Source organism: Salvelinus alpinus, chromosome 2 (genome assembly GCF_045679555.1).
Source record: "Salvelinus alpinus chromosome 2, SLU_Salpinus.1, whole genome shotgun sequence".
In the NCBI taxonomy this organism is placed as follows: Eukaryota; Metazoa; Chordata; class Actinopteri; order Salmoniformes; family Salmonidae; genus Salvelinus; species Salvelinus alpinus.
In genome coordinates, this window is record NC_092087.1 from 114,417,940 (window position 1) to 114,445,628 (window position 27,689).

At 39.4% G+C, this 27,689-nt stretch overlaps 3 protein-coding genes across 6 annotated transcripts in view; 1 reads left to right on the forward strand and 2 right to left on the reverse strand.

The window, feature by feature from the left end:
• Window positions 1-16,154, forward strand: part of LOC139548457 (zinc finger protein ZFP2-like) — a 75,391-nt gene extending 59,237 nt beyond the window's left edge. Inside the window, exons 1-2 of one of the 2 annotated variants that reach the window (XM_071358173.1) lie at window positions 7,575-8,139; window positions 13,011-16,154. In XM_071358173.1, the coding sequence (XP_071214274.1) occupies window positions 7,872-8,139; window positions 13,011-14,221 (1,479 nt within the window). In that variant the 5' untranslated portion in view covers window positions 7,575-7,871 and the 3' untranslated portion in view covers window positions 14,222-16,154. Of the gene's footprint in view, window positions 1-7,574; window positions 8,140-13,010 lie in introns of those variants that run through there. The other variant, XM_071358167.1, reaches the window with a different exon arrangement.
• Window positions 1-24,131, reverse strand: LOC139549762 (zinc finger protein ZFP2-like). 2 transcript variants are annotated; one of them, XM_071360529.1, is made up of 3 exons: window positions 24,105-24,131; window positions 4,227-4,390; window positions 1-1,239 (listed from the first exon to the last, which is right to left on the reverse strand). In XM_071360529.1, the coding sequence occupies exons 2-3, from the start codon at window positions 4,348-4,350 to the stop codon at window positions 641-643; spliced, it is 723 nt and encodes a 240-aa protein (XP_071216630.1). In that variant the 5' UTR covers window positions 4,351-4,390; window positions 24,105-24,131; the 3' UTR covers window positions 1-640. The 2 variants fall into 2 exon arrangements, with proteins under 2 accessions (XP_071216630.1, XP_071216621.1); XM_071360520.1 differs by having other exon boundaries at window positions 4,167-4,390.
• The window catches only part of LOC139548220 (zinc finger protein 850-like), a 132,805-nt gene continuing 128,221 nt past the window's right edge, over window positions 23,106-27,689 (reverse strand). The window contains exon 2 of one of the 2 annotated variants that reach the window (XM_071357754.1): window positions 23,106-27,636. In XM_071357754.1, coding sequence (XP_071213855.1) covers window positions 26,396-27,636 — 1,241 coding nt within the window. In that variant the 3' untranslated portion in view covers window positions 23,106-26,395. The remainder of the gene's footprint in view (window positions 27,637-27,689) is intronic. The other variant, XM_071357770.1, reaches the window with a different exon arrangement.

Sequence of the window (27,689 nt, forward strand, 5' to 3'; positions counted from 1 at the left end):
TTGTTAATAAAATTGATTAGTACAATTTATTATACTGCTTTCATGTGTGTATATACACAAACATCTGCAACAATTATCATATTACATGTATTTTTTTAAACAAGCAGCTTTTTCAACTTGTAGAAAACAGTTAGCTACATTTTGAAGTGCTGCATTTTGATTAAAGTGGGTCACCAACGCAGTAAGTGTAACACAGCTCTTTTTTTGTTAGTCACTTTTTGTTAAATAATACTCTTTCAATTCAGAGCCTGGATTTTCCCCTGAGGCTAATATCCATATCACGCTGCAATCAATTGAACAGGGCAAACGATAAGGTAGAACATCATTAAAATACTCCTACTACAATGTTAAAACATTCTACATTGTGACATCATTAAAATACTCCTACTACAATGTTAAAACATTCTACATTGTGACATCATTAAAATACTTCTACTACAATGTTAAAACATTCTACATTGTGACATCATTAAAATACTCCTTCTACAATGTTAAAACATTCTACATTGTGACATCATTAAAATACTCCTACTACAATGTTAAAACATTCTACATTGTGACATCATTAAAATACTCCTACTACAATGTTAAAACATTCTACATTGTGACATTATTTCATTGATATCATGAAACAACTTCTTCATGTATGTATTTTCTGATGTTTGATCAGAGATCTTTTATCAGCGTATCTCTTGACACATTGATCACAGCTATAAGGCTTCTCTCCTGTGTGTGTTCTCTGGTGTACTATCAGGTTGTTTAGCTGAGTAAAACTCTTCCCACATTGATCACAGCTATAAGGTTTCTCTCCAGTGTGTGTACGCTGGTGTACTATCAGGTTGTTTAGCTGAGTAAAACTCTTCCCACATTGATCACAGCTATAAGGTTTCTCTCCAGTGTGTATTCTCTGGTGTGAAGTCAGGTTGCTTTGCTGAGTAAAACTATTCCCACATTGATCACAGCTATAAGGTTTCTCTCCAGTGTGTGTTCTCTGGTGTGAAGTCAGGTTGCTTTGCTGAGTAAAACTATTGCCACATTGATCACAGCTATAAGGTTTCTCTCCAGTGTGAATTCTTTGATGTATTTTAAGGTCTCCTGAAGAGTTGAATCTCTTCCCACAATCAGAGCAGCAATGAGATTTCTGCTGGTGTTTCGACGTGGAGAGACTCTTCTCTGCCTCGTCAGCATCATGAGGTTGTTGAGGCCCCCCAGAGGATCCACGATAGTCACATCTCTCTCCTGTGTGAACAACAAGTCAGACAGGTGGTTTAAGGCCCACAACAGCAAAAATCTACTGTAAAAAGGTGATGCCAACAGCGTAGCCATGATGTTGTACAAACAATGACGTCTGATGAATGACGTCTGATGAATGTTCATTATTTGACATTTGTCTTAAGACAGTCAAGTGAACAACAAGTCTTTTTTGTCTTGTTTTCACATTAGTAGTAACATCGACGCTATGCTAGAAATATGTTTTTAAAGTGGTTGAAATCCTAAGCAGTGTGCCAGACAACATTTGGTCTCCAATATAGGCACCTCTCTGTAGGTCTCTGTTGTTTTTAGGTGAAGTTACGGGTCCTACAGTAGGTCTATGGTATAACTAGGGATTTCCGCATTAGCATGGAGGAGTTTCTGCAACCAAATTGCGTTTTAGCAAACAGAGGGCAGAGAGCGATGCAGAGAGCGATGCACCTATTTGGGGATGTCTGATAGTATTTACACACCACCACTAATGATTTGTGGAGCTTCTCAAAGTATTTTTTTCATCACCTCAAACAGCAAGTCTTACTAAAATTAATTGGCGAATGACAATAGTTCCTCAAAGTATTTGTAAAATATTTCCAGCTCTCACTCTTGATAACCACTCGACAATAAAGGGAAAAATGTAATGCTCTGATCCAGTGGAAATGTCATAAAATACCTGATTACTTCTTATCCCTTACACAAATAGCCTACAGCTGTGTCTGTCCCAAACTCACTGGCGCGGGAAACTCTCAGGGCCCAGAATATTTTATATCAAGTTTCGGACCGACCTAGGTGATAGAACTTGAAACATTTCAAGCATTTGCATTGCCCTCACTGCCGCAGTGATAAATTGCATTAATAATAAACTAATAAGACATCTAAGAAACTAGACATGATTGTGAAGCCGGCAAATAGATTTCTGGATCTCCAGGACTTCAGACAAAATTTTCACATTTTTCTTTGCATTTTGGTTATTTTTTACAACCCCGTACTGTAGGTGGCAGCAATACACCTGATGAGTCTAGTCTGACAATAAACCTCAGAGAAGAAGACATGGTAGGAACCAAAGTGTTGGTCAGTGTTTCCAGTTGACAATAATTAGATGTTACATTACATGTTGTTTTCTTACTTCATGTAGCTGGCTAGCTAGCCAACATATTCATACTTCGCTTACTCCTCTCTGATAAGATACCGCTCCACAAACATGCTTATCTAGGCCTACACCAGCACTGGTACCAGGCAGTATTAGCTAGCTACGTTTGCTCTGACTCTTAATACATTTAGCAAGCTAGCTAGCCCGCTAACTAGCGATTAGCAGCTAAGATTATTTGAGCATGAAAATAATTGCCAGAATATTATACAATGACTTATCAACAGCTGTAACAATTTGACCCCCACAGGAAATCTACACTGGCAGTTATAGAAAGACCCATTTACTATATAACCATTGACTCTTGAAGAATATAACTTATAAATGTTTCAACTGTATTAACCCGACCAGAAACCAAAACATAAGCTTGTATAAGGCCACTGTTTGTAAACAAATACTATATGGCTGAGGAGTAGGGTCGATCCAAGCGTTCTGATCTCACAACGACAGTAAAGCACCCAAGCTAACTGGCTAGCGTTGGTTAGCTTGCTAGACACAAATGAGAGAAAACCTCACTCTTACCATTTTACTTGCCCTAGCAGAGCTGGTTAGGCTGTTTTCATGTTATCCAGAGCGTTGGTGACTAACTGTGCTGCTGGCAACAATTTAATTTGAGCTTTTGTTGCAGAAATGTTTACTGACACCGGCCATATTCAACAGGTGTTGAGCGTTATTAAATTCATCAGTTATTCTGCGCTCTGGTACTCAGACGAGGATGCTCCTTAATCGGAGTAGAGAGCCAGAGCGAATTAACAATGTCCATTGAGACACGACCCCTTGGCTAAGAATGACGTGAATAATCAAGTCAATAAACATTGGGTAGTTAGTTAGAATATAGTTACTATACTGGCAAGTTTGATGTATAAGTAACCAGCTCACATACTGGTACATACTGTTTTAAAGATATGCTATGCGTTTTGTAAGGATAGTGTAGCTAACATAACGTGTAAGGTAACTTATTTGAAAAGTCATTACTTTATTGCATTGCTCAACATTTGTCATAATTATTTAAAGCAGTTCATTTGTATTCGCTCTCTCCTTGGACTTCGGTTGCATATTTCCCCCCCATTTTCTTCTAATCTGAAAACGTCAAAGCCACACCCATTTCCTGAAGAATTGCATTATGGGCCCTAAAGTACTGCGTGTATACGTCACGTTTTGGCGAATTTAGTACGACATCCGGGAACTTTTGGCATACTAACTACATCATACTATGACCAATAAGCATACTATATACTCAATTAACATCTCAAATAGTGCAGTTAGTATGAGTATTCTAACACAGCTCAGGACTCTGGGCAGCCATTTTGTTTGTTTAAAAACTAGGTTGCCCCTTTAAAAAGCCACTCAACAATCAATCAACCAATCTGCAGTCAACCAATAACAAAGCTGTAATTCCACCACTGTTTTGGTAATAAGATGATGGATGGGGTTGGAGAAATGTAACTACTCTCAAATTCATAGACAGACCTATGGATGAAAGGACTGACCATCCATGATATCAACATTATAGTTTTAACCATGTTGATTTACATTGTTGCTTCTAAACATTGGAGTACATTGGAGTAAAAAAAGCTTATTTTGGGTTCTGATGGGGTACAACAGTTGAACTAAGCTCATGAGGCATGTGTTATATTCTTCAAGAATCAATGGCTATAAATAAATAATTTAAAAGTCAAAATATGGATGTAGCAATTGCACATTTCCCCTTTAACACCAATCTTCAGTTCAACAACCGCAGAGTTTGTGCCTCTGTTAAGACAGTACTAACTAGTGTTAATCAGGGCCCGTTCATCGTCAGTCTCCTCTTCTTTCACTGAAACAGCCTCACCCTCTACGTGTTTTTGTATTGTAACACCCTCCTCTTCTTTCACAAGAGCTTCTTTCTCCATCCAGCAGACCTTATCTTCTTCAGCAGGAACGGGGTTAAGTTTGAGACTGGAGCTATGAGGCATGTACTGAAGTCGCTAAGCGGTATAATTCAAAGCAGTGTCACTTTATCAGCAGCACGTGACCAATGACGTCTGAAGAATCATTTCGTCGAACACCTGATTGGTTTGGTATTGGGCTCGTTCGACATTGCAGCCGATATTACAGGTGCTGACTGCTGACTGACTAATTTACAAATCACCTTGCATCATAAATAACTACTCATTATTATTTATAAATCAGTCAGCCAGTCACCGTTTACCCACAATGCAGCATGGATTGGATGCTCTCGAACACGGCCAGTGGTTTAATATATGACATAATGGCTACGCTGCTACGGCGTGTGACTTCATCTATAAAAATGTGGCTGTTCTAAATCTGTGTCGCTCAAAGCCTTGAGTAATGAACCGATTTCTTTTGACACAATTGGCTGGAAAGAGCCAATGCGTCAGGAAGCTTTGTTTCCCCATCACTACTTTTCAGCATGTTTTCTGTGAATTAGACTAGGGTAGTTTTCTAACTTTTTCCACCTTGGCTTACTGTAAGTTGGGTTCAAACTGGTCTCCGGTAGTTGGTCTCGCTGACCATAACCGGGCTGGTTGGCTACGCTGGTTAGGCTAATAGCTAGTTGGCTAAATAGCTAACGTTAGCTGGCTAAGATAACTGCATATAGCTAACGTTAGCTGGTTGGCTAAGATAACTGCATATAGCTAACGTTAGCTGGTTGGCTAAGATAACTGCATATAGCTAATGTTAGCTGGCTGGCTAAGATAACTGCATATAGCTAACATTCTTTGATATTTGGTTAGATGGCGTTATGTATTTACAAAACTGTGGTTTACTTTAATCACTCAAATCATGAGTGCAAAGTATTGTCCAACTCTGGGGTATCTCATCTCACTGCACCCTCAAATGTCATGTTTTCAAATATACAGACAGACAGGTTAAAAGTAATTTTACATTGTATAACTGTACTTCTGACAGCCAACGTTCTAACTCCTCCCATAACTTTATGACGTCATAACATTCCCAGAAGGATTATTGAGTCATTGTTAGTTTTACACTGAAGACATGACTCTGCCGTTGTGCTGTAGAATTTGTGAATTTTGTCTCTTGTATAATAAGGGACTATCATTTGTCCCAACATCACAGGCCACAGACTTTGATGCAGTTAAAGACTTCCAAAAGTGTTTCTGCAGTTTAAGATCAACTGAGTTTGTTTAATGGGGTTTCTCCCTGTGCACCTGCCAATGTGAATCCTTTGAAGGAGACAAGTTACCAGACAGGACATATTGCTAATGTTCTTCCCATTAATAACCTGAATGACAATTAACTTGTGGGCGGTGGTGGTGATGACGGCCTATTGGATGACGTCGTCCATCGGGATTCCCCAAAAAAGAAGACTCTCTGGATTGATCACTGGAGTCAGATGTGAAGGAGGAGGTTGATCATCAGGAGTCAGATGTGAAGGAGGAGGTTGATCATCAGGAGTCAGATGTAAAGGAGGAGGTTGATCATCAGGAGTCAGATGTGAAGGAGGAGGTTGATCATCAGGAGTCAGATGTGAAGGAGGAGGTTGATCATCAGGAGTCAGATGTGAAGGAGGAGGTTGATCATCAGGAGTCAGATGACAAGGAGGAGGTTGATCATCAGGAGTCAGATGTGAAGGAGGAGGTTGATCATCAGGAGTCAGATGTGAAGGAGGAGGTTGATCATCAGTGAACCTCTAGGATTGTGGCTGGGCTGGTGTTTCCACTTGGTCATATATTTTATTGCATTGAATGTTGATATTGTGAACCTAAGTTATATATTTGTACCTCCTGTTTCATGAAGTGATGTCACTAACTACTGCCCCTATATATACAGCGCATTTGGAAAGTATTCAGACCTCTTCACTTTTTCCACATTTTGTTACGTTACATTCTTATCCTGAAATGGATTAAATCAATAATTTACCCTCATCATTCTACACACAATACCACATAATGACATCACAATACCCCATAATAACATCACAATACCCCATAATGACATCACAATACCCCATAATGACAAAGCAAAAACAGGTTTTTATAAATGTTTCAAATGTATCAAAAACAACAACTGAAATATCACATTTACATACAGTACCAGTCAAAAGTTTGGACACACCTACTCATTCAAGGGTTTTTCTTTATTTTAACTATTTTCTACATTGGAGAATAATAATGAAAACATCAAAACTATGAAATAACACAAATGGAATCATGAAGTAACCAAAAAAGGGTTAATCAAATCAAAATATATTTATATTTGAGACTCTTCAAAGCAGTCACCCTTGGCATTATCTCAACCAGCTTCATGAGGTAGTCACCTGGAATTAATTTCAATTAACAGGTGTGCCTTGTTAAATGTTAATTTGTGGAATTTCTCTCCTTCTTTCCTTCTTTCCTTCTTTCCTTCATGTAGATGTATTGTTACACCATGTAGGAGCAGTATAGACCTAGTCTGTTCATTATATACATCTACATGATGTATTGTTACACCATGTAGGAGCAGTATAGACCTAGTCTGTTCATTATATACATCTACATGATGTATTGTTACACCATGTAGGAGCAGTATAGACCTAGTCTGTTCATTATATACATCTACATGATGTATTGTTACACCATGTAGGAGCAGTATAGACCTAGTCTGTTCATTATATACATCTACATGATGTATTGTTACACCATGTAGGAGCAGTATAGACCTAGTCTGTTCATTATATACATCTATATGATGTATTGATACACCATGTAGGAGCAGTATAGACCTAGTCTGTTCATTATATACATCTACATGATGTATTGTTACACCATGTAGGAGCAGTATAGACCTAGGCTGTTCATTATGTACATCTACATGATGTATTGTTACACCATGTAGGAGCAGTATGGACCTAGTCTGTTCATTATATACATCTACATGATGTATTGTTACACCATGTAGGAGCAGTATAGACCTAGTCTGTTCATTATATACATCTACATGATGTATTGTTACACCATGTAGGAGCAGTATAGACCTAGTCTGTTCATTATATACATCTACATGATGTATTGTTACACCAGTAGCTAGCTGCTAATTTTTTATTCACACTAATCAATCAACACATTCCTGTCTTTGTATGTCTTAATATAATAGTATTATTTAATTAAATCAATTTAAAATAATCTTTGTCTGAAAATAAAATATGATCCTCAACTGCGTTTCCCACTCCAGTCAGCATACGGCGATGTGCGTCTTTCAGGCGATGCAGCCAGCGTGACGTATAATCTAGTGGACGGTTCTTCATAAACAGCTCGTCAACCACCCCGGTAGCTTGCTAGCCAACATAGCCGAAAGATTCAATCTATTTATACGCTTTCGGTGTATATTACCTGCTGTGTTTTAGACACACTTTTGTCGTATCTAATATCATTTAATATTACGTTATTTTGTATTAGTCAGCTATAGTAGCTGGCTGGTTTAGTTAGCACTAGCCTAGTCGCTAATGATAGCTAGCTAGCTAACATCCCCGACCATGAGCTCCCTAAACATCTCCCCTCTCGTTAAAGAAGAGGAGGTCTGCTGGACGGAGAAAGAGGGTCTGTGGCTGAACATTGTCGTGAAAGAGGAGAAGGAAGAAGAGGATGTCACAGTAAAACAAGAAGTAGAGGATGAGGCTGTTACAGTGAAAGAAGAGGATGAAGAGAAAGAGGAGGATGCAGTTTTTGGAGTGAAGAAGGAAGGGGAGATTACTGTCACAATGAAAGATGAAGAGGTGGAGATAGGAGATCTGATTAACACCAGTAAGTACCGCCTTAAATTAGTTTTTAACTTTGGATATTCGTAGTTGGCTCGTCAATACCTCTTCAACGGAGGGCCCAGGATGATGACTGATATGTCTAGAATCAGACGACTAGAGAGCAAGCTACCCCTTGTTTTCTCCGTTCCGTTTCCAAAAAGTGACGTAACATATATATTTGAGAAGGGTCTATCTGCTGACCGCAGACTGGGGGACACCGTAGCGATTTTAATGTCGTGATGTTTTACTACACACCGTGCCCCCCAATAGTGCCATGTGAGAGTTGGGTTGGCTACAACAAAGATTATGGATATACTGACAAGATGTCTCTCCGCCCTAACAAGGGGAGTCGTTGTCCACAAAGCGGCACTGCGGGTTGTCTAGCTCCCGCCAACCCTTTCTTTGGATTGGTGGATACATCTTATTATTGTAATCTATTGTTTATATTCTATGAGGGTTTTTGTCGTCAACCGCCTGTATTCAATGGAGAGAGATGCTAAGCTACTAGCATGAATATGCACCGCCTGTATTCAATGGAGAGAGATGCTAAGCTACAAGCATGAATATGCACCGCCTGTATTCAATGGAGAGAGATGCTAAGCTACTAGCATGAATATGCACCGCCTGTATTCAATGGAGAGAGATGCTAAGCTACTAGCATGAATATGCACCGCCTGTATTCAATGGAGAGAGATGCTAAGCTACTAGCATGAATATGCATAGCGATCTGCAGACAACTCCTATATTGTTTTTTATCAAAGTTGTCGGTATGTCACGTGTCCACATAACAACTTAACATTTACATTTACATTTAAGTCATTTAGCAGACGCTCTTATCCAGAGCGACTTACAAATTGGTGCATTCACCTTATGATATCCAGTGGAACAACCACTTTACAATAGTGCATCTAACTCTTTTAAGGGGGGGGGGGGGGGTTAGAAGGATTACTTTATCCTATTCTAGGTATTCCTTAAAGAGGTGGGGTTTCAGGTGTCTCCGGAAGGTGGTGATTGACTCCGCTGACCTGGCGTCGTGAGGGAGTTTGTTCCACCATTGGGTGGAAACTTAAGACTTAAGCATTACGAAACTTCTGTTGGATCAAGTAAACCTCACGTAGCAAATAAGCCATTAATTTTGTTGTTGACCAAATTCGACACTTTCCACATTGGGTTGATAATTGTTTCCACTTGGATACAACCTACTGTAACCTACTGGCATGACCTAGAGAGATACAACCTACTGTAGCCTACTGGCATGACCTAGAGAGATACAACCTACTGTAATCTACTGGCATGACCTAGAGAGATAAAGTTGTAAAGTTCCTGGATTTAAAAAAAATATTTTCAAGTAATAATATTGGATGTCGGTATTGGCCAAAAATGTAATATCGCTGCATCCCTTTATTCTAAAATGTATCACAATACCCCATAATGACATCACAATACCCCATAATGACATCACAATACCCCATAATGCCAAAGCAAAAACAGGTTTAGGTTTTTTGCAAATGTATTGAAACTATTCCCCAGCATAACTAGTCTCAGAGTAATGTAAGATCCCAGGATAACTAGTCTCAGAGTAATGTAAGATCTCAGGATAACTAGTCTCAGAGTAATGTAAGATCCCAGGATAACTAGTCTCAGAGTAATGTAAGATCCCAGGATAACTAGTCTCAGAGTAATGTAAGATCCCAGGATAACTAGTCTCAGAGTAATGTAAGATCCCAGGATAACTAGTCTCAGAGTAATGTAAGGTCCCAGGATAACTAGTCTCAGAGTAATGTAAGATCCCAGGATAACTAGTCTCAGAGTAATGTAAGATCCCAGGATAACTAGTCTCAGAGTAATGTAAGATCCCAGGATAACTAGTCTCAGAGTAATGTAAGATCCCAGGATAACTAGTCTCAGAGTAATGTACGATCCCAGGATAACTAGTCTCAGAGTAATGTAAGATCCCAGGATAACTCGTCTCAGAGTAATGTAAGATCCCAGGATAACTAGTCTCAGAGTAATGTAAGATCCCAGGATAACTAGTCTCAGAGTAATGTAAGATCCCAGGATAACTAGTCTCAGAGTAATGTAAGATCCCAGGATAACTAGTCTCAGAGTAATGTAAGATCCCAGGATAACTAGTCTCAGAGTAATGTAAGATCCCAGGATAACTAGTCTCAGAGTAATGTAAGATCCCAGCATAACTAGTCTCAGAGTAATGTAAGATCCCAGGATAACTAGTCTCAGAGTAATGTAAGATCCCAGGATAACTCGTCTCAGTGTAATGTAAGAACCCAGGATAACTAGTCTCAGAGTAATGTAAGAACCCAGGATAACTCGTCTCAGAGTAATGTAAGATCCCAGGATAACTAGTCTCAGAGTAATGTGAGATGCTTGGAAAAAGAAGCTGAAAAGAATATCAGAACGGCACCATTAGAACTAAAATGTGTCTCCTGGATGTCAGACCCCCAACTCTCCAAACGGAATAAATAATCAAATGTGTCTCCTGGATGTCAGACCCCCAACCCTCCAAACTGTAAATAAATAATCAAATGTGTCTCCTTGGCAACATTAGAACCTCGGTACGTTTACTGTGTACTGGGTCGAGACAAAGGAATGATGTAAACAAATAATCCAAAATATTTTTGTCAATGAGACAGTATATTAACAAAGGAATGACCGAACCCCCTTTGGTGACTGAATGCTTGTAAGAAACTAGATGATCAAAACATTAGATTACATCAAATAAGCCTGAGTGGTTTCACCTCCTCCCAGACTATACTGGATACTACAGTTATAACTATACATAGTTATACAGGATACTACAGTTATACAGGATACTACAGTTATACAGGATACTACAGTTATAACTATACATAGTTATACTGGATACTACAGTTATAACTATACATAGTTATACAGGATACTACAGTTATACAGGATACTACAGTTATAACTATACACAGTTATACAGGATACTACAGTTATACAGAATACTACAGTTATAACTATACATAGTTATACAGGATACTACAGTTATACAGGATACTACAGTTATACAGGATACTACAGTTATACAGGATACTACAGTTATACAGGATACTACAGTTATACATGATACTACAGTTATAACTATACATAGTTATACTGGATACTACAGTTATAACTATACATAGTTATACAAGATACTACAGTTATACAGGATACTACAGTTATACAGGATACTACAGTTATAACTATACATAGTTATACAGGATACTACAGTTATACAGGATACTACAGTTATACAGGATACTACAGTTATACAGGATACTACAGTTATAACTATACTACAGTTATACAGGATACTACAGTTATACAGGATACTACAGTTATACAGGATACTACAGTTATACAGGATACTACAGTTATAACTATACATAGTTATTCCAAAGGTGGGCTACTTACTATCCACTGTTTGCAAGCCACCGTTGCTGATCTATTTAATTTATTTATTTCACCTTTATTTAACCAGGTATGCAAGTTGAGAACAAGTTCTCATTTACAACTGCGACCTGGCCAAGATAAAGCAAAGCAGTTCGACACATACAACACACAGAGTTACACATGGAGTGTAACAAACATACAGTCAATAATACAGTAGAAAAATAAGTCTATATACAATGTGAGCAAATGAGGTAAATGCAAAAAAAGGCCATGGTGGCAAAGTAAATACAATATAGCAAGTAAAACACTGGAATGGTAGATTTGCAGTGGAAGAATGTGCAAAGTAGAAATACTGGGGTGCAAAGGAGCAAAATAAATAAATAAATACAGTAGGGGAAGAGGTAGTTGTTTGGGCTAAATTATAGATGGGCTATGTACAGGTGCAGTAATCTGTGAGCTCCTCTGACAGCTGGTGCTTAAAGCTAGTGAGGGAGATAAGTGTTTCCAGTTTCAGAGATTTTTGTAGTTCGTTCCAGTCATTGGCATATTGGTTGTTAGGTGAAGTTATGGGCCAATTTGGCAAACAGTGTACAAACCCTCATTGTCAGGCGGATGGAAAAGCCAAAGAGCATTTTACTGGTTGAAGTGTTTTTTAAATACAAAGCGGTTGATTTGCGATGATCACACAAACATTATATTAAGCAGGACATTCAAACGAGCCTTACAATTATAATCCAAAGTAGTGTGAAATGCACTCATAAGCAACCTGGACATGGAGGTTACTCCCCTGAGTTTTCCCCCATTCAGAATACATTGTGAAAAACTAAAATCTTTGCTCACCATTTTTGCTCCAGGCAGATATACTACATCCAGAACTGGTGGTTTCCTCATTACCAGATATAATACATCCATAACGAGTGGTTTCCTCATTACCAGAAATACTACATCCATAACTAGTGGTTTCCTCATTACCAGATATACTACATCCATAACTAGTGGTTTCCTCATTACCAGAAATACTACATCCATAACTAGTGGTTTCCTCATTACCAGAAATACTACATCCATAACTAGTGGTTTCCTAATTAGCATGGAGGAGTTTCTGCATGGAGGAGTTTCTGCAACAAAATTGTATGTGCTTTGCCCTCGTGCCGCAATTTTAGCAACACAGAAAGGGGCCTGTATTGGAGACCAAAAGTCGTCTGCCACACTGCTTAGAGTTTCAACAACATGAATAACTTATTTCTAGTCTACAATCTTAGATGTTACGACTAATGTGAAAACAAGACAAAATATGACTTGTTGCTCATTTTAAGACAATTGTCAAATAATTTTAACATTCATTACAGACATCAATTGTTGTACAACATCATGGCTATGCTGTTGGCATCACCTTTTACAGTGGATTACCGCTGTTGTGGGCCTTTAACCATCTGTCTGACTTTGTTGTTCACACAGGAGAGATACGGGACTATCGTGGATCCTCTGGGGAGCCTAAACAACCTCATGATGCTGAAGAGGCAGAGAAGAGTCTCTCCAGATCAGAACACCTCAAGAAACACCTGCAGAGATCCACAGGGAAGAGAACTCACTGCCGCTCTGACTGTGGGAAGAGATTCACCTCATCAGGCATTACAATTCATCAGAGAACACACACAGGAGAGAAATTGTATAGCTGTGGGCAATGTGAGAAGAGTTTTAGTCGATTTGGCCATCTGACGTTACACCAGAGAACACACACAGGAGAGAAACCTTATAGATGTGCTCAATGTGGGAAGAGTTTTACTACATCAAGCAATCTGACTCAACACCAGAGAACACACACAGGAGAGAAACCTCATAGTTGTGATCAATGTGGGAAGAGTTTTGGTTCATCTAGACATCTGACAGTGCACCAGAGAATACACACAGGAGAGAAACCTTATAGCTGTGATCAATGTGGGAAGAGGTGTACTACATCTTACTCTCTGACTGTACACCAGAGAAAACACACAGGAGAGAAACCTTATAGCTGTCGTCAATGTGGAAAGAGTTTTGTTCAATCTGGCTCTCTGACTTTACACCAGAGAAAACACACAGGAGAGAAACCTTTTAGCTGTGGTCAATGTGGGAAGAGTTTTGTTAGGGCTGGCTCTCTGACTTTACACCAGAGAACACACACAGGAGAGAAACCTTATATCTGTGCTCAATGTGGGAAGAGTTTTACTACATCTAGCCATCTGATTTCACACCAGAGAACACACACAGGAGAGAAACCTCATAGTTGTGATCAATGTGGGAAGAGTTTTACTACATCAAGCAATCTGACTTCACACCAGAGAACACACACAGGAGAGAAACCTCATAGTTGTGATCAATGTGGGAAGAGTTTTACTACATCAAGCAATCTGACTTCACACCAGAGAACACACACAGGAGAGAAACCTTATAGCTGTGATCAATGTGGGAAGAGTTTTACTATATCTAGCTCTCTGACTTCACACCAGAGAACACACACAGGAGAGAAACCTTATAGCTGTGATCAATGTGGGAAGAGTTTTCCTACATTGAGCCAGCTGACTTCACACCAGGGAACACACACAGGAGAGAAACCTCATAGCTGTGATCAATGTGACAAGAGATACTCTGATAAAAGATCTCTGATCAAACATCAGAAAATACATACATGAAGTTGTTTCATGATATCAATGAAATAATGTCACAATGTAGAATGTTTTAACATTGTAGTAGGAGTATTTTAATGATGTCACAATGTAGAATGTTTTAATATTGTAGTAGAAGTATTTTAATGATGTTCTACCTTATCGTTTGCCCTGTTCAATTGATTGCAGCATGATATGGATATTAGCCTCAGGGGAAAATCCAGGCTCTGAATTGAAAGAGTATTATTTAACAAAAAGTGACTAACAAAAAAAGAGATGTGTTACACTTACTGCGTTGGTGACCCACTTTAATCAAAATGCAGCACTTCAAAATGTAGCTAGCTGTTTTCTACAAGTTGAAAAAGCTGCTTGTTTAAAAAAATACATGTAATATGATAATTGTTGCAGATGTTTGTGTATATACACACATGAAAGCAGTATAATAAATTGGTCTATAATCAATTTTATTAACAATCTGACATCACTCCAGTATTTCTTGACAACATTCAAATGCTAATTGTCTTTATTCCACTACTGAAGAAGCATGACTCAAATCACCTCATATTTCAAACATTCAGCCTGACAAAAGATATGTTTTATTATTCCATGCCTCACCATTAAGTGAAGTATTGCCAATACATATTAACAAATTGTACATTTGGTTTTGATTTTCATATTTACAATTTATGTAACAGTTAGTAATCATAATTATTTATGCAACCAGCTGAACATTTTTGTGTACAATTATATTGACAATGTTGCCCTGCTTTTAGAATATCATGATTCATTCTCAAACCAAATGCATGACATTGGGGACTGGGCCCCGATCCAACAACATGCCTATCGAGTGAACCCTGAAAAGAGAGAGAAGTAAGGTGGAAAGTTACTACGGATATTGCAGGAGTTGGTTGCTGATTGTCTCAAGGGTGGGCAGTCAACAAGTTTTGCGTTTAGTCAGTCAACACGTTGCCATGGATCACAATTTATTTTGACTGCACATTTTTCCGTATTGGAGACAAGTTTTTTGGTTCCAAGGGGACCAGAGTTCTAGAAGCTAGTGAGTTTTAGGAAGATGAGAGTTCTAGAAGCTAGTGGGTTTTAGGATTCTATTGAAAGAAAAAGGATTTAAAAATAATACTATGGTATATTATTATTTAGAAATATGTGTTTTTTCTTGTTGTTTATTGTTGACAGCCAGTAGACACCATGTTTATATTGTAGAAGCATTGTAGTTGATTATGTGAAATGGAAGTTTTCTGTTGGGGGTGAGCAAACATGTCCAACAAAAATATAGGATTTTTTTATTTTATTCGTTGTCTAAAGGGGGAAGGTGTTACGGGCTTTGGCTTGTCCATCTCGTTAGTGGGAAGGTGTTTCACCTGAGCTGGTCCAGGTTCTATTTAAGAGTGTCTGGCCCAGTGCTCCAGTTGTTTTGATAGATGTGGAGAGTCAACACCTTTAGTTGCTCCACCTTTTTGGTTTACTTCCTGTCTTTAAGTTTGTTGTGGGTTTTTCTTTTGTTTTCCTCTTCTTGGGCAGATTTAGTGGGTCTCATGGTGGGTGTCTTTTAGGTCCCAGTTGTTGTTACTAGTCAACTTTCAGTGGACACCCCCATAGTGTCTTTCAGAGCCCCTCCTAAAACCCCACCTGTTTACTTGTTGTTGTCAGTGACTCTTTGATAGTTCCCTCTTCTATTTAAGTGACATTTATGTTTTCTTGCTGGGGAACGTAACAACAAACAATGGAGTAAAACACGCTTATATTTTGAGTTGGATATTGAATCATATTGTTAATATTTTAATCAAATGTAATTTCCTTAAAATGCTCATTAGTTTTCCATTTAATCTTGTTTTTTACCCTGATGTTTGTTGTGTAGTAAATGTGAGATTTTGTAATTTTTTTCTTTCTGTGAAGCCATGCCTGAAATTTTGCTATATAAATAAAGCTTGATTTGAACATATTGCGAAACGAATGAACCCAATGACCGACCAATCAACAGACTCTTGCAAAAGCAACACATATTTGGGGCAGCAGGTAGCCTAGTGGTTGGAGCGTAGGGCCAGTAACTGAAAATTTGCTGGATCGAATCCCTGAGCTGACAAGGTAAAAATCTGTCGTTCTGCCCCTGAACAAGGCAGTTAACCCACGGTTCCCCTGAACAAGGCAGTTAACCCACGGTTCCCCTGAACAAGGCAGTTAACCCACGGTTCCCCTGAACAAGGCAGTTAACCCACGGTTCCCCTGAACAAGGCAGTTAACCCACGGTTCCCCTGAACAAGGCAGTTAACCCACGGTTCCCCTGTAGACCATCATTTAAATATGAATTTGTTCTTCCCTAGTTAAATACAACTAACATTTTTGTTGACAAAAAATATATATCTTGGTCCATCTTAGTATGAAAAACAGTAGTAGTGGTTTACTATCACTTTTTAACCAACCCAGTGCATTTGTTGAAAACGAAAAATTTTGAAATCAGTAATACATCAAAGGATTCAACTATTAAACAAACAAATGGATCAAACAGATCAATCCCACTTTTCCAGCCTGCTGAAGGCGTGGTGGAGTGGTAAACACCACCCCCGGCTCTACCAGGGGCTTGAGGTGGTCTCCCACAGCTCTGCTGGTGGAGTGGTAAACACCACCCCCGGCTCTACCAGGGGCTTGAGGTGGTCTCCCACAGCTCTGCTGGTGGAGTGGTAAACACCACCCCCGGCTCTACCGGGGGCTTGAGGTGGTCTCCCACAGCTCTGCTGGTGGAGTGGTAAACACCACCCCCGGCTCTACCGGGGGCTTGAGGTGGTCTCCCACAGCTCTGCTGGTGGAGTGGTAAACACCACCCCCGGCTCTACCGGGGGCTTGAGGTGGTCTCCCACAGCTCTGCTGGTGGAGTGGTAAACACCACCCCCGGCTCTACCGGGGGCTTGAGGTGGTCTCCCACAGCTCTGCTGGTGGAGTGGTAAACACCACCCCCGGCTCTACCGGGGGCTTGAGGTGGTCTCCCACAGCTCTGCTTATGTCATGTTCTGTGGCCTTGCCGTTCCATTTCTTGACTGCCCCTGCAACACAGAAACACATTTAGTCATATTATATAAAACACTTAAAGTAATGGATATGGAGCATCTATGGCCTCAGTTACACCTGGCACCTAAATGTGACTTCTGTCATCTGATCACACCAAGCTGCATTCGGTTCAGATCTACCAGGATGGGCCTTTGACATAGTCTGGATGCAGTCAGGCCACTGAATATAAATAAGCAATGCAAAGAGATGGGGTGAATGAGTTGGGAAAAGAACATTTGACACAAATTACCTTCATAATATCAAAGAACAAATGTGTGTGCCTGAGGGGAAATTAACTTTCATACAGCCAAAAGGGGTGAGAAATTACACCAATATCAGTGGACAATTTGCACTAATGTAAATAAACATAGATGGAACATATTCCCTTTAGCTGACGTGATGAACCACTAAGGGGACAAAAATATTTACCATCTAAACCATGTGTGACCTCTCACCTCTCTGGCTGTAGAAGTGTTCTTCCTAACCAGTCCCTCAACAGCTCTCTGACTGAGCTCCACCCTCACTGAGTCTTCAGAGGAGAGGACGGCTGAGGAGGGATGGAAGGATGAATGGATCAGTCAGTCAATAAAGTGTAGAGCTGCTGTCTGACAAAATCACTATTTTAGTAAATAAGGCTTTATGACTGTTGAATACCAACGATCAATCACTTAGATCATGTATTTTCAGGTAGAGATACATCCTTGGGACGTCCCTAGCCCGTTGAAGTTGACATTTAAAATGGTTAAGGTCAGGGGTTAGGGTAGGGATGTCCCAAGGATCCCTGATTGCATTGACCATCGTGCATTTTTCTGTCTCTTTTACATAGCAGGTGTAAAAGAAACACAGACAAGACAATGGATTATGGTCACTGTAGTTAATTACGTTTTATGCGCTAAACTATGTAGAATATTGGCCTGTTGGAAACTACGACTCCCTACTACATCACACAGTTCAGTCTGGATCTGATGTATCTCATGAGAAACTACAACTCCCTACTACATCACACAGTTCAGTCTGGGTCTGATTTATCTCATGAGAAACTACAACTCCCTACAACATCACACAGTTCAGGCTGGATCTGATTTATCTCATGAGAAACTACAACTCCCTACTACATCACACAGTTCAGTCTGGGTCTGATTTATCTCTAGAGAAACTACAACTCCCTACTACATCACACAGTTCAGTCTGGATCTGATTTATCTCTAGAGAAACTACTCTGTTGCATCACCCAACTTCTGTTGAGCTTCAATTGGCGGACAGACAGCCTAACATTCTCCTGCAAAATGTCTTGATATAGTTGGTATTTTTCCGTCGATGATAGCAAGCTGTCCAGACCCTGAGGCAGCAAAGCAGTCCCAAACCATGACGCTCCCTCCACCAGACTTTACAGTTGGGATGAGGTTTTGATGTTGGTGTGCTGTGCCTTTTGGTCTCCAAACATAGTGTTGTGTGTTCATACTGTATTGGAGCAGCAGCAGCTGACTGCCCGGTTCAACATCAGTTCACCGTCTCACCTCATACTGTATTGGAGCAGCTGACTGCCCGGTTCAACGTCAGTTCACCGTCTCACCTCATACTGTATTGGAACAGCAGCAGCTGACTGCCCGGTTCAACATCAGTTCACCGTCTCACCTCATACTGTATTGGAGCAGCAGCAGCTGACTGCCCGGTTCAACATCAGTTCACCGTCTCACCTCATACTGTATTGGAGCAGCAGCAGCTGACTGCCCGGTTCAACATCAGTTCACCGTCTCACCTCATACTGTATTGGAGCAGCAGCAGCTGACTTGATCGTTGATGCTAATCAGCATGTTTGAATCTGAGAGTAAATAGAGCCGACTACAACTCTAAAAATGAAGGGTTGAACTGGAGTTGTTCTCAGATCCCCTAAGAACCGTAGGGTTCTTGGTCAATGAAAAACAGCCCCAAAAGGTTCTTCAAAGAACTTGTTAGAAGGTGGGTTCATCGAGGAACCTCCGTTGTTGCTGGACTTCTTCCGGGAACTTCGCAGTTACAACTGAAAACGATGGTGACAAGTTTGGATGCGACAACAGTTAAAAAGGTTAAGTTTTGGTTGATGTTTGGCTCTGAATATGTCTCGAAATATTTTATATAATAATATAACATACTATTAATAAATAACGAATACAATGATGGTTTTCTGTGAATAGCTTCCATAACGTTACTATAGTTAATTTCCGTAAATATTAGAAAACCGGGTTTGACCGTCGGCGTTGTATGAGCTACAGTACAGTACCGTTATCTAGCTAGCTAACGTTATGTCCTAACTAGGCACAACTAGGTTTGGATTATTTCCCTCAACTATATTCTTTCCCATATATTGTATATCGTTTCCATAAAGCCAACATGGCTTTACACTCATTAACGTAAGTTTCCAATCTAGACTATTTCTTACTTTTGTGATAATGAACTAGCTAACGTTAACTAACTAACTAACTAAGGACGGTGACCTGTCCAGACGAGATGTTACAACGAACTGAATCGTCAATGGAGGTCTTCCTCTTTATATAGCCTGCTACAGCATGCAATACTATTAACTCACAAGGGGGCATAACGTTACATGGACAATACTATCCCATTTTGGAAACGTTACATGTACAATACTATCCCATTTTGGAAACGTTACATGGACAATACTATCCCATTTTGGAAACGTTACATGTACAATACTATCCCATTTTGGAAACGTTACATGGACAATACTATCCCATTTTGGAAACGTTACATGTACAATACCATCCCATTTTGGAAACGTTACATGTACGTTGTATGTGTATTAAAACTTCTTCTGGCTGCAAGCCCGACGTCGGTACACTTATGACAACAGCCAGCTCAAGTGCAGGGCGCGAAATTCAAAATATATATTTTTTAAATATTTAACTTTCACACATTAACAAGTCCAATACAGCATATGAAAGGTACACATCTTGTGAATCCAGCCAACATGTCCGATTTTTAAAATGTTTTACAGGGAAGACACAATATGTAAATCTATTAGCTAACCACGTTAGCAAAAGACACCACTTTTTTTACTCCACCAGTTTTTTACTCCATCAGTAGCTATCACAAATTCGACCAAATAAAGATATAAATAGCCACTAACCAAGAAACAACTTCATCAGATGACAGTCTGATAACATATTTATTGTATAGCATATGTTTTGTTCGAAAAATGTGCATATTTCAGGTATAAATCATAGTTTACATTGCAGCTACAATCAGAAATTGCACCGAAAGCAGCCATAATATTTACAGACACCAACGTCAAATACCTAATTACTCATCATAAAACATTTCTGAAAAATACATAGTGTACAGCAAATGAAAGACAGGCATCTTGTGATTCCAGACAATATTTCCGATTTATTAAGTGTTTTACAGCGAAAACAAAATGTAGCGTTATATTAGCGTAGCCACAATAGCCAGAAACACTTGGGCGCCGACGACTAGTTCACATGCACGACAGATATATGAAATAGCATCATAAAATGTTTCTTACTTTTGCTGATCTTCCATCAGAATGTTGGACAAGGTGTCCTTTGTCCAGAACAGTCGTTGTTTGGATTTAGAACGGCAACTTTCCCTCTTCAATTAGCATGCACACTAGCCAAGTGGCGCGAATCTCTCCATGTCAACAAACGGAAGAGAACGGAACACGGCAAAACTCCCGAAAAATTTTCAATAATCTGATGAAACTATATTGAAAAAACATACTTTACGATGATATGGTGACATGTATCAAATAAAATCAAAGCGTAGATAGTAGTCGCCTATTACGGCAGCTAAAGAGAAGGCAATCCCACTGTCTACGTCGCGCTCTTCAGAGTACCGAAAATGGGGGACACGTTTTGTCCAAGATGATGTGTTCCATCTCAGACCAAGATAATCACCTCATTTCTTCTCTCACAGCCTCTTGACATCCAGGGGAAGGTGTATGACGTGCATGTATACTAATAGATCTCATGCCCATTTATAGGCAGGAAGTAGAAGAGAGCCTCGGTTTCAGACTTTCCACTTCCTGGTCAGGAAGTGTGCTGCAGAATGAGTTCTGTTTCACTCAGAGAAATAATTCAAATGGTTTTAGAAACTAGAGAGTGTTTTCTGCCCCTTGCAGCCCAAACAGGTTAATACTGCCCCTTGCAGCCCAAACAGGTTAATCTTTTCTTACTTTTGTTGACACAGATTTCACCGCTCTTCACTCCTTTACTGCACATCGGTGGAAATCCATTTCTCCGTGAGAGTGAAATCCCGCTGGCCTTTGATGGGGAGAACATCCACGCCCTCGAGGACGTCCCCATGGGACTTGAGGCTCTGCTAGGGCTGTATTTTTATATTTTCCCTTAAATTTCCCAAAAATGTCAGAAAAACCTATTAAGTTACTGTGTTCTGGGGATAAGATAAGTTGGGGTGAAGTTACCAGGGCCGGTCATAAAGATGGCAAACTTCCTAACATAACTAAGTGGATACGATATACACACTAAAGCTGAAAAATCTGTATTTAGCATCAAGTCTACAATATTGTTAGTTTACCTATGATTCATTTTTAATGTACGTTGTTTTTATTGTACATCACTATTTTATATATTTTAAATGTCATGAAAAGCACTATACAAAGTAAATGTATTATTTATTATGGTGTGACATGTCTGCAGAGATGTTGCAATTTTGTAATGTGTTTTGTTTGGTAAATATTAATTCACATTTGTGGTGCCACTAAATAAACAATGAATTATTTAAATCATTATGGTCAATATTGTTATTAAAATATGTTTTTGTAATGCAGGGAGGGTGGACAGGGAGTTAAAAAAAGGAACCCCAAAAGGTTCTTTGAGGAACCATGATAAGGGGTTCTTCAAAGAACTTATAGGGGTTCCCACAAAAGGTTCTTCAAGTAACTTTTAGGGGTTCCCCCACAGTTTCAATTTGAAGAACCCCTAAAGAATACTCCAGGAACCTTTACTTTTTAGAGTGTATATTGATAAAACTCACCTTGTCCAAGAGACATTTACATAGTTACACACAGCCAAATTTGGGATTAGTATTTTGGGGCGAAATAGCGGCCACAACAGACAGACCTGATATGGCCCATAATTCGACGTCCTTGGACGTCACGTGCTGACTGGGTATGACCAAAGTTATTCTATTTAGCTGCACTTTGTAGTACATTTTTACACTATAATAAATGTTTCTGATGCCACATAGCCCGTTTTCAAAGGGAGCCGTTGGTTTTTAGAGGCAGTCGCTTTTTAGCTTTTTGTCTGAAAGTATTTTCTCAACTGCGATACCAACTCCAGTCAGCAGATGGCGATGTGCGTCTTTCAGGTGATTTTGCCACTGAGACGTATAATCTAGTGGACGGGACACTTTTTCAACATCTACAGCTAGTCAGACACCTTGGTTCACTAACTTTATGGAAAAAGGTTTATTCAATCAATCTAGCAACCCCTCCCATACTGGGAAAATACAGGAATACACACTCAGAGCCTCCTGACTGGGCCCTGTTTACACCTCCAAGGTGCCCCCCTCACACAGGAATACACACTACGAGGCTTTTCTAAAAACTACATTTTGCGTGTTTCGCTGACCTCTTTTTTTTTTAACTTGGTTTGAGATTTGGTATCCACTCGACTCGCTGCCTCTCAGATCAAAGGTGGGTCCATCTGCTCCATTCCCAAAGTGTAGTCTCCCTGAGATCCCAAGTTTGAGGGATCCCTGGTGCAACATTTACCCAGGTCGTCAGGAGTGGTCACCAAGTGAAGATTAACATCCCCATTGCCAAATGTGGTTAATTTCTTTAATATCAAATGAGACAAACTTATCACACAAGTCAGAGTTAAATCTAAATATTTATTCACTTATTAATAAGGGAGCAGGTCAATACAACACACACATATAAAGTGAATCAATTGAGTGCTCTACGATAATGATGGCTGGTCAAAAAATCACCCACAGATGATTCGTTGAGCCGCGATACAAAAGTACAAAGGTATGTTACAGCCAAGATACACCCCTTTCAACCTACATGACCAACAACAGATGTATAGAACGGGTCACAAGTTTAAGATTTGTATGAAAGATACTGTCTGTTGAGAATTATAAGTATCTGCTGTAAAAACATTACTCTTTGTGTAGAGACCAGGGTCTGGCCCTGAGGTCATCTCTCCCTGGTACCATATAGAACAGAAACATTAACTCATGCTATGGAATAAGGTCTCTATAGGTTTTAATCACACAAAAGACATTGTATATCTCCTGTCAGTGTTATCTCCCAGAGGCCCATCCTCAGTAGAACACACAGACACTATAGTTCTAAGAACCCTCTATTCTGTTGCATAAAACAACCATTTGATCCAATCAAAGTATTATAACATAATGTTGCAGTTTTGCTCTCAGTGTCCACTGAAAGTTGACTAGTAACAACAACTGGGACATAAAAGACACCCACCATGAGACCCACTAAATCTGCCCAAGAAGAGGGAAACAAAAGAAAAACCCACACCAAACTTAAAGACAGGAAGCAAACCAAAAAGGTGGAGCAACTAAAGGTGTTGACTCTCCACATCTATCAAGACAACTGGAGCACTGGGCCAGACACTCTTAAATAGATCCTGGACCAGCTCAGGTGAAACACCTTCCCACTAACGAGATGGACAAGCCAGCACAGGTGTAACACATACTGACTAACGAGGTGACACCAATCAGTACGTGCTGACGAGCTATACTTGCTGACGTGTTAAAATCCAACCTCAAAACATAAATGCAAAAACCAAAGCCTGTAAAACCTTCCCCTTTAAGACAACAAATATATCCTATATTTTTGTTGGACAAGTTTGCTCACCACCAACAGAAAACAACTTCCATTTCACATTATTATCAACTACAATGCTTCACCTTCTACAATATAAACATGGTGTCTACTGGCTGACAATTAAAAACACGTATTTCTGAAATAATAATAAACAATCATATTCTTTTTTTTCTCGTTTTTCTTTCTATAGAATCCTAAAACTCACTATCTTCTAGAACTCTCGCCTTCCTAAAACTCACTAGCTTCTAGAACTCTCGTCCCCTCAAATCAAATTGTATTAGTCATGTCTGATTTCAAGAGCAAACTCCTGCAATATTTTGATAGGCATGTTGTTGGATCGAGTCTGTTGATTGGTCAGTCATTGGGTTCATTTGTTGAAATCAAATCAAGCTTTATTCATACAGCACATTTCAGACATGGATGCAACACAATGGCTTCACAGGAAAATAAAAAAATAAAAATAAAAAAATGAAATAAACAGAAACATTTAGTACACAACAAACAGAAGACTAACAACAGAAAGACTAATGAGCACCCTAAGGAAATGCCATTGACTAAAATATTAATTGGATGCAATATCCATCCCAAAATGCATTTTTTTTTTTAGGAGGGGCTCTGAAAGACACTATGGGGGTGTCCACTGACAATTGACTAGTAACAACAACTGGGACTGAAAAAAGACACCCACCATGAGACCCACTAAATCTGCCCAAGAAGAGGTAAACAAAAGAACTGGTGTTACACATACTGACTAACGAGGTGACACCAATCAGTGCGCCCTATGTGCTAACGAGCTATACGTGTTAACGAGCTTATACGTGCTAAAGTCCAACCTCAAAACATAAATGGAAAAACGAAAGCCTGGAACACCTTTCCCCTTAAGACAACAAATATATCCTATGTTTTTGTTGGACAAGTTTGCTCATCACCAACTGAAAACAACTTCCATTTCACATAATCAACTACAATGCTTCACCTTCTACAATATAAACATAGTGTCTACTGGCTGTCAACAATTAAAAACAAGAAAAAACACGCATTTCTAAATAATAATATACAATCGTATTATTTTTTCTTTTTTTTTAATTCTATAGAATCCTAGAACTCAATAGCTTCTAGAACTCTCGTCTTCCTAAAACTCAATAGCTTCTAGAACTTTCGTCTTCCTAAAACTCACCAGCTTCTAGAACTCTCGTCCCCTTGGAACGAGCACAAACAAAACTCATCTCCAATACGAAAAAACGTGCAGTCAAAATAAATTGTGATCCATGGCAATGCAATGGCTAAACGCAAAACACAAATCTTTTTGACTGCCCATTCTTGAGACAATCAGCAACCAAGTTGTCCTTACCACGGACGTGTCTGATTTCAAGAGGAAACTCCTGCAATAACCATAGTAACTTTCCACCTCACTGCGGAGCTTCTCTCTCTTTTCAGGGTTCACTCGATAGGCATGTTGTTGAATCGGGGCCCAGTCCCCAATGTCATGCTCTAGTACATTTGGGTTGGCACATCTGAGAATGAACCCTGCTATTCTAAAAGAAGGGCAACAATGTCAATATATTTATACCCGAAAATTGTCAGTTGATTGCATAAATAATTATGATTACTAAAAGTTACATGAATTGTAAACATTAATTACCAAAACCAAATGTACACCCCTTTGATAATATGTATTGTCAATAATTCACTTAATGGTGAGGCATGGTATAATAAAAAATAGATATTGTTTGTTGTTGTTGATTGCATAGTCTTATTTTCAACGTCTTTTCAATTACATTGTGCTAGGTGGGATAGCCTCAATGTCAAAACACAGTTTTAACGTGTCCAAATCAATAACCAATATGCAGAAACAGTTTGGGATAAATTGAAAACCTAAACATAACATGTGCTATTTACACAAACATCTGCCACAATAATCATATTTCTTGTATTTATAACACTTATTTGTCATAACTAATCAATTTCATGCTAAAATCATTTGTGCGACAGGAGGGAGATGAGGTTGCACGTCCTGTTAAAACTAACAGCTCAAAAACCACACGGAATCTGGGAATAATGTGTACTTACTAAATCTCATAAATAGTACTCTTTCAATTCACAACCTGGATTTTTTGCAAAGGCTAATATCCATATCATGTTGAAATCAATAGAACAGGGGGCAAACGTTTAGACTTCTACATTGTGACAATATTAAAATACTCCTTCTACAATGTTAAAACATTCTACATTGTGACATTAATTCATTGATATCATGAAACAACTCCTTCAAGTATTTTCTGATGTTTAGTCAGAGATCTTTTATCAGATTACCTCTGGTCACAGCTATACGATTTCTCTCCTGTGTGTGTTCTCTGGTGCACTGTCAGATAGCTAGATCTAGTAAAACTCTTCCCACATTGATCACAGCTATAAGGTTTCTCTCCTGTGTGTGTTCTCTGGTGTAATGTCAGATTGCTAGATTGACTAAAACTCTTCCCACATTGATCACAGCTATAAGGTTTATCTCCTGTGTGTGTTCTCTGGTGCACTGTCAGTTCACTAGATTGACAAAAACTCTTCCCACATTGATCACAGCTATAAGGTTTCTCTCCTGTGTGTATTCTCTGGTGTATAGTCAGATTGCTAGATGAAGTAAAACTCTTCCCACATTGATCACAGCTATAAGGTTTCTCTCCTGTGTGTGTTCTCTGGTGTAATGTCAGATTGCTAGATTGACGAAAACTCTTCCCACATTGATCACAGCTATTAGGTTTATCTCCTGTGTGTACTCTCTGGTGTAAAGTCAGATAGCCAGAAGTAGTAAAACTCTTCCCACATTGACCACAACTATAAGGTTTCTCTCCTGTGTGTGTTCTCTGGTGTAAAGTCAGATAGCCAGAAGTAGTAAAACTCTTCCCACATTGACCACAGCTATACGGTTTCTCTCCTGTGTGTGTTCTCTGGTGCACTGTCAGATCACTAGATTGACAAAAACTCTTCCCACATTCACCACAGCTATTAGGTTTCTCTCCTGTGTGTATTCTCTGGTGCAATGTCAGAGAGCCAGATGCAGTAAAACTCTTCCCACATTGACCACAGCTATAAGGTTTCTCTCCTGTGTGTATTCTCTGGTGTATAGTCAGATTGCTAGATGTAGTAAAACTCTTCCCACATTGATCACAGCTATAAGGTTTCTCTCCTGTGTGTGTTCTCTGGTGTAATGTTAGATTGCTAGATGTAGTAAAACTCTTCCCACATTGAACACAGCTATAAGATTTCTCTCCTGTGTGTGTTCTCTGGTGTATAGTCAGATTGCTAGATGTAGTAAAACTCTTCCCACATTGATCACAGCTATAAGTTCTCTCTCCTGTGTGTGTTCTCTGATGCATTTTAATGCCTGATGAGGTGAATCTCTTCCCACAGTCAGAGCAGCAGTGAGTTCTCTTCCCTGTGGATCTCTGCAGGTGTTTATTGAGGCGTTCTGATCTGGAGAGACTCTTCTCTGCCTCGTCAGCATCATGAGGTTGTTGAGGCTCGCCAGAGGATCCACGATAGTCCCGTCTCTCTCCTGTGTGAACAACAAAGTCAGATGATTAAAGGCCCACAACAGTGGAAATCCAC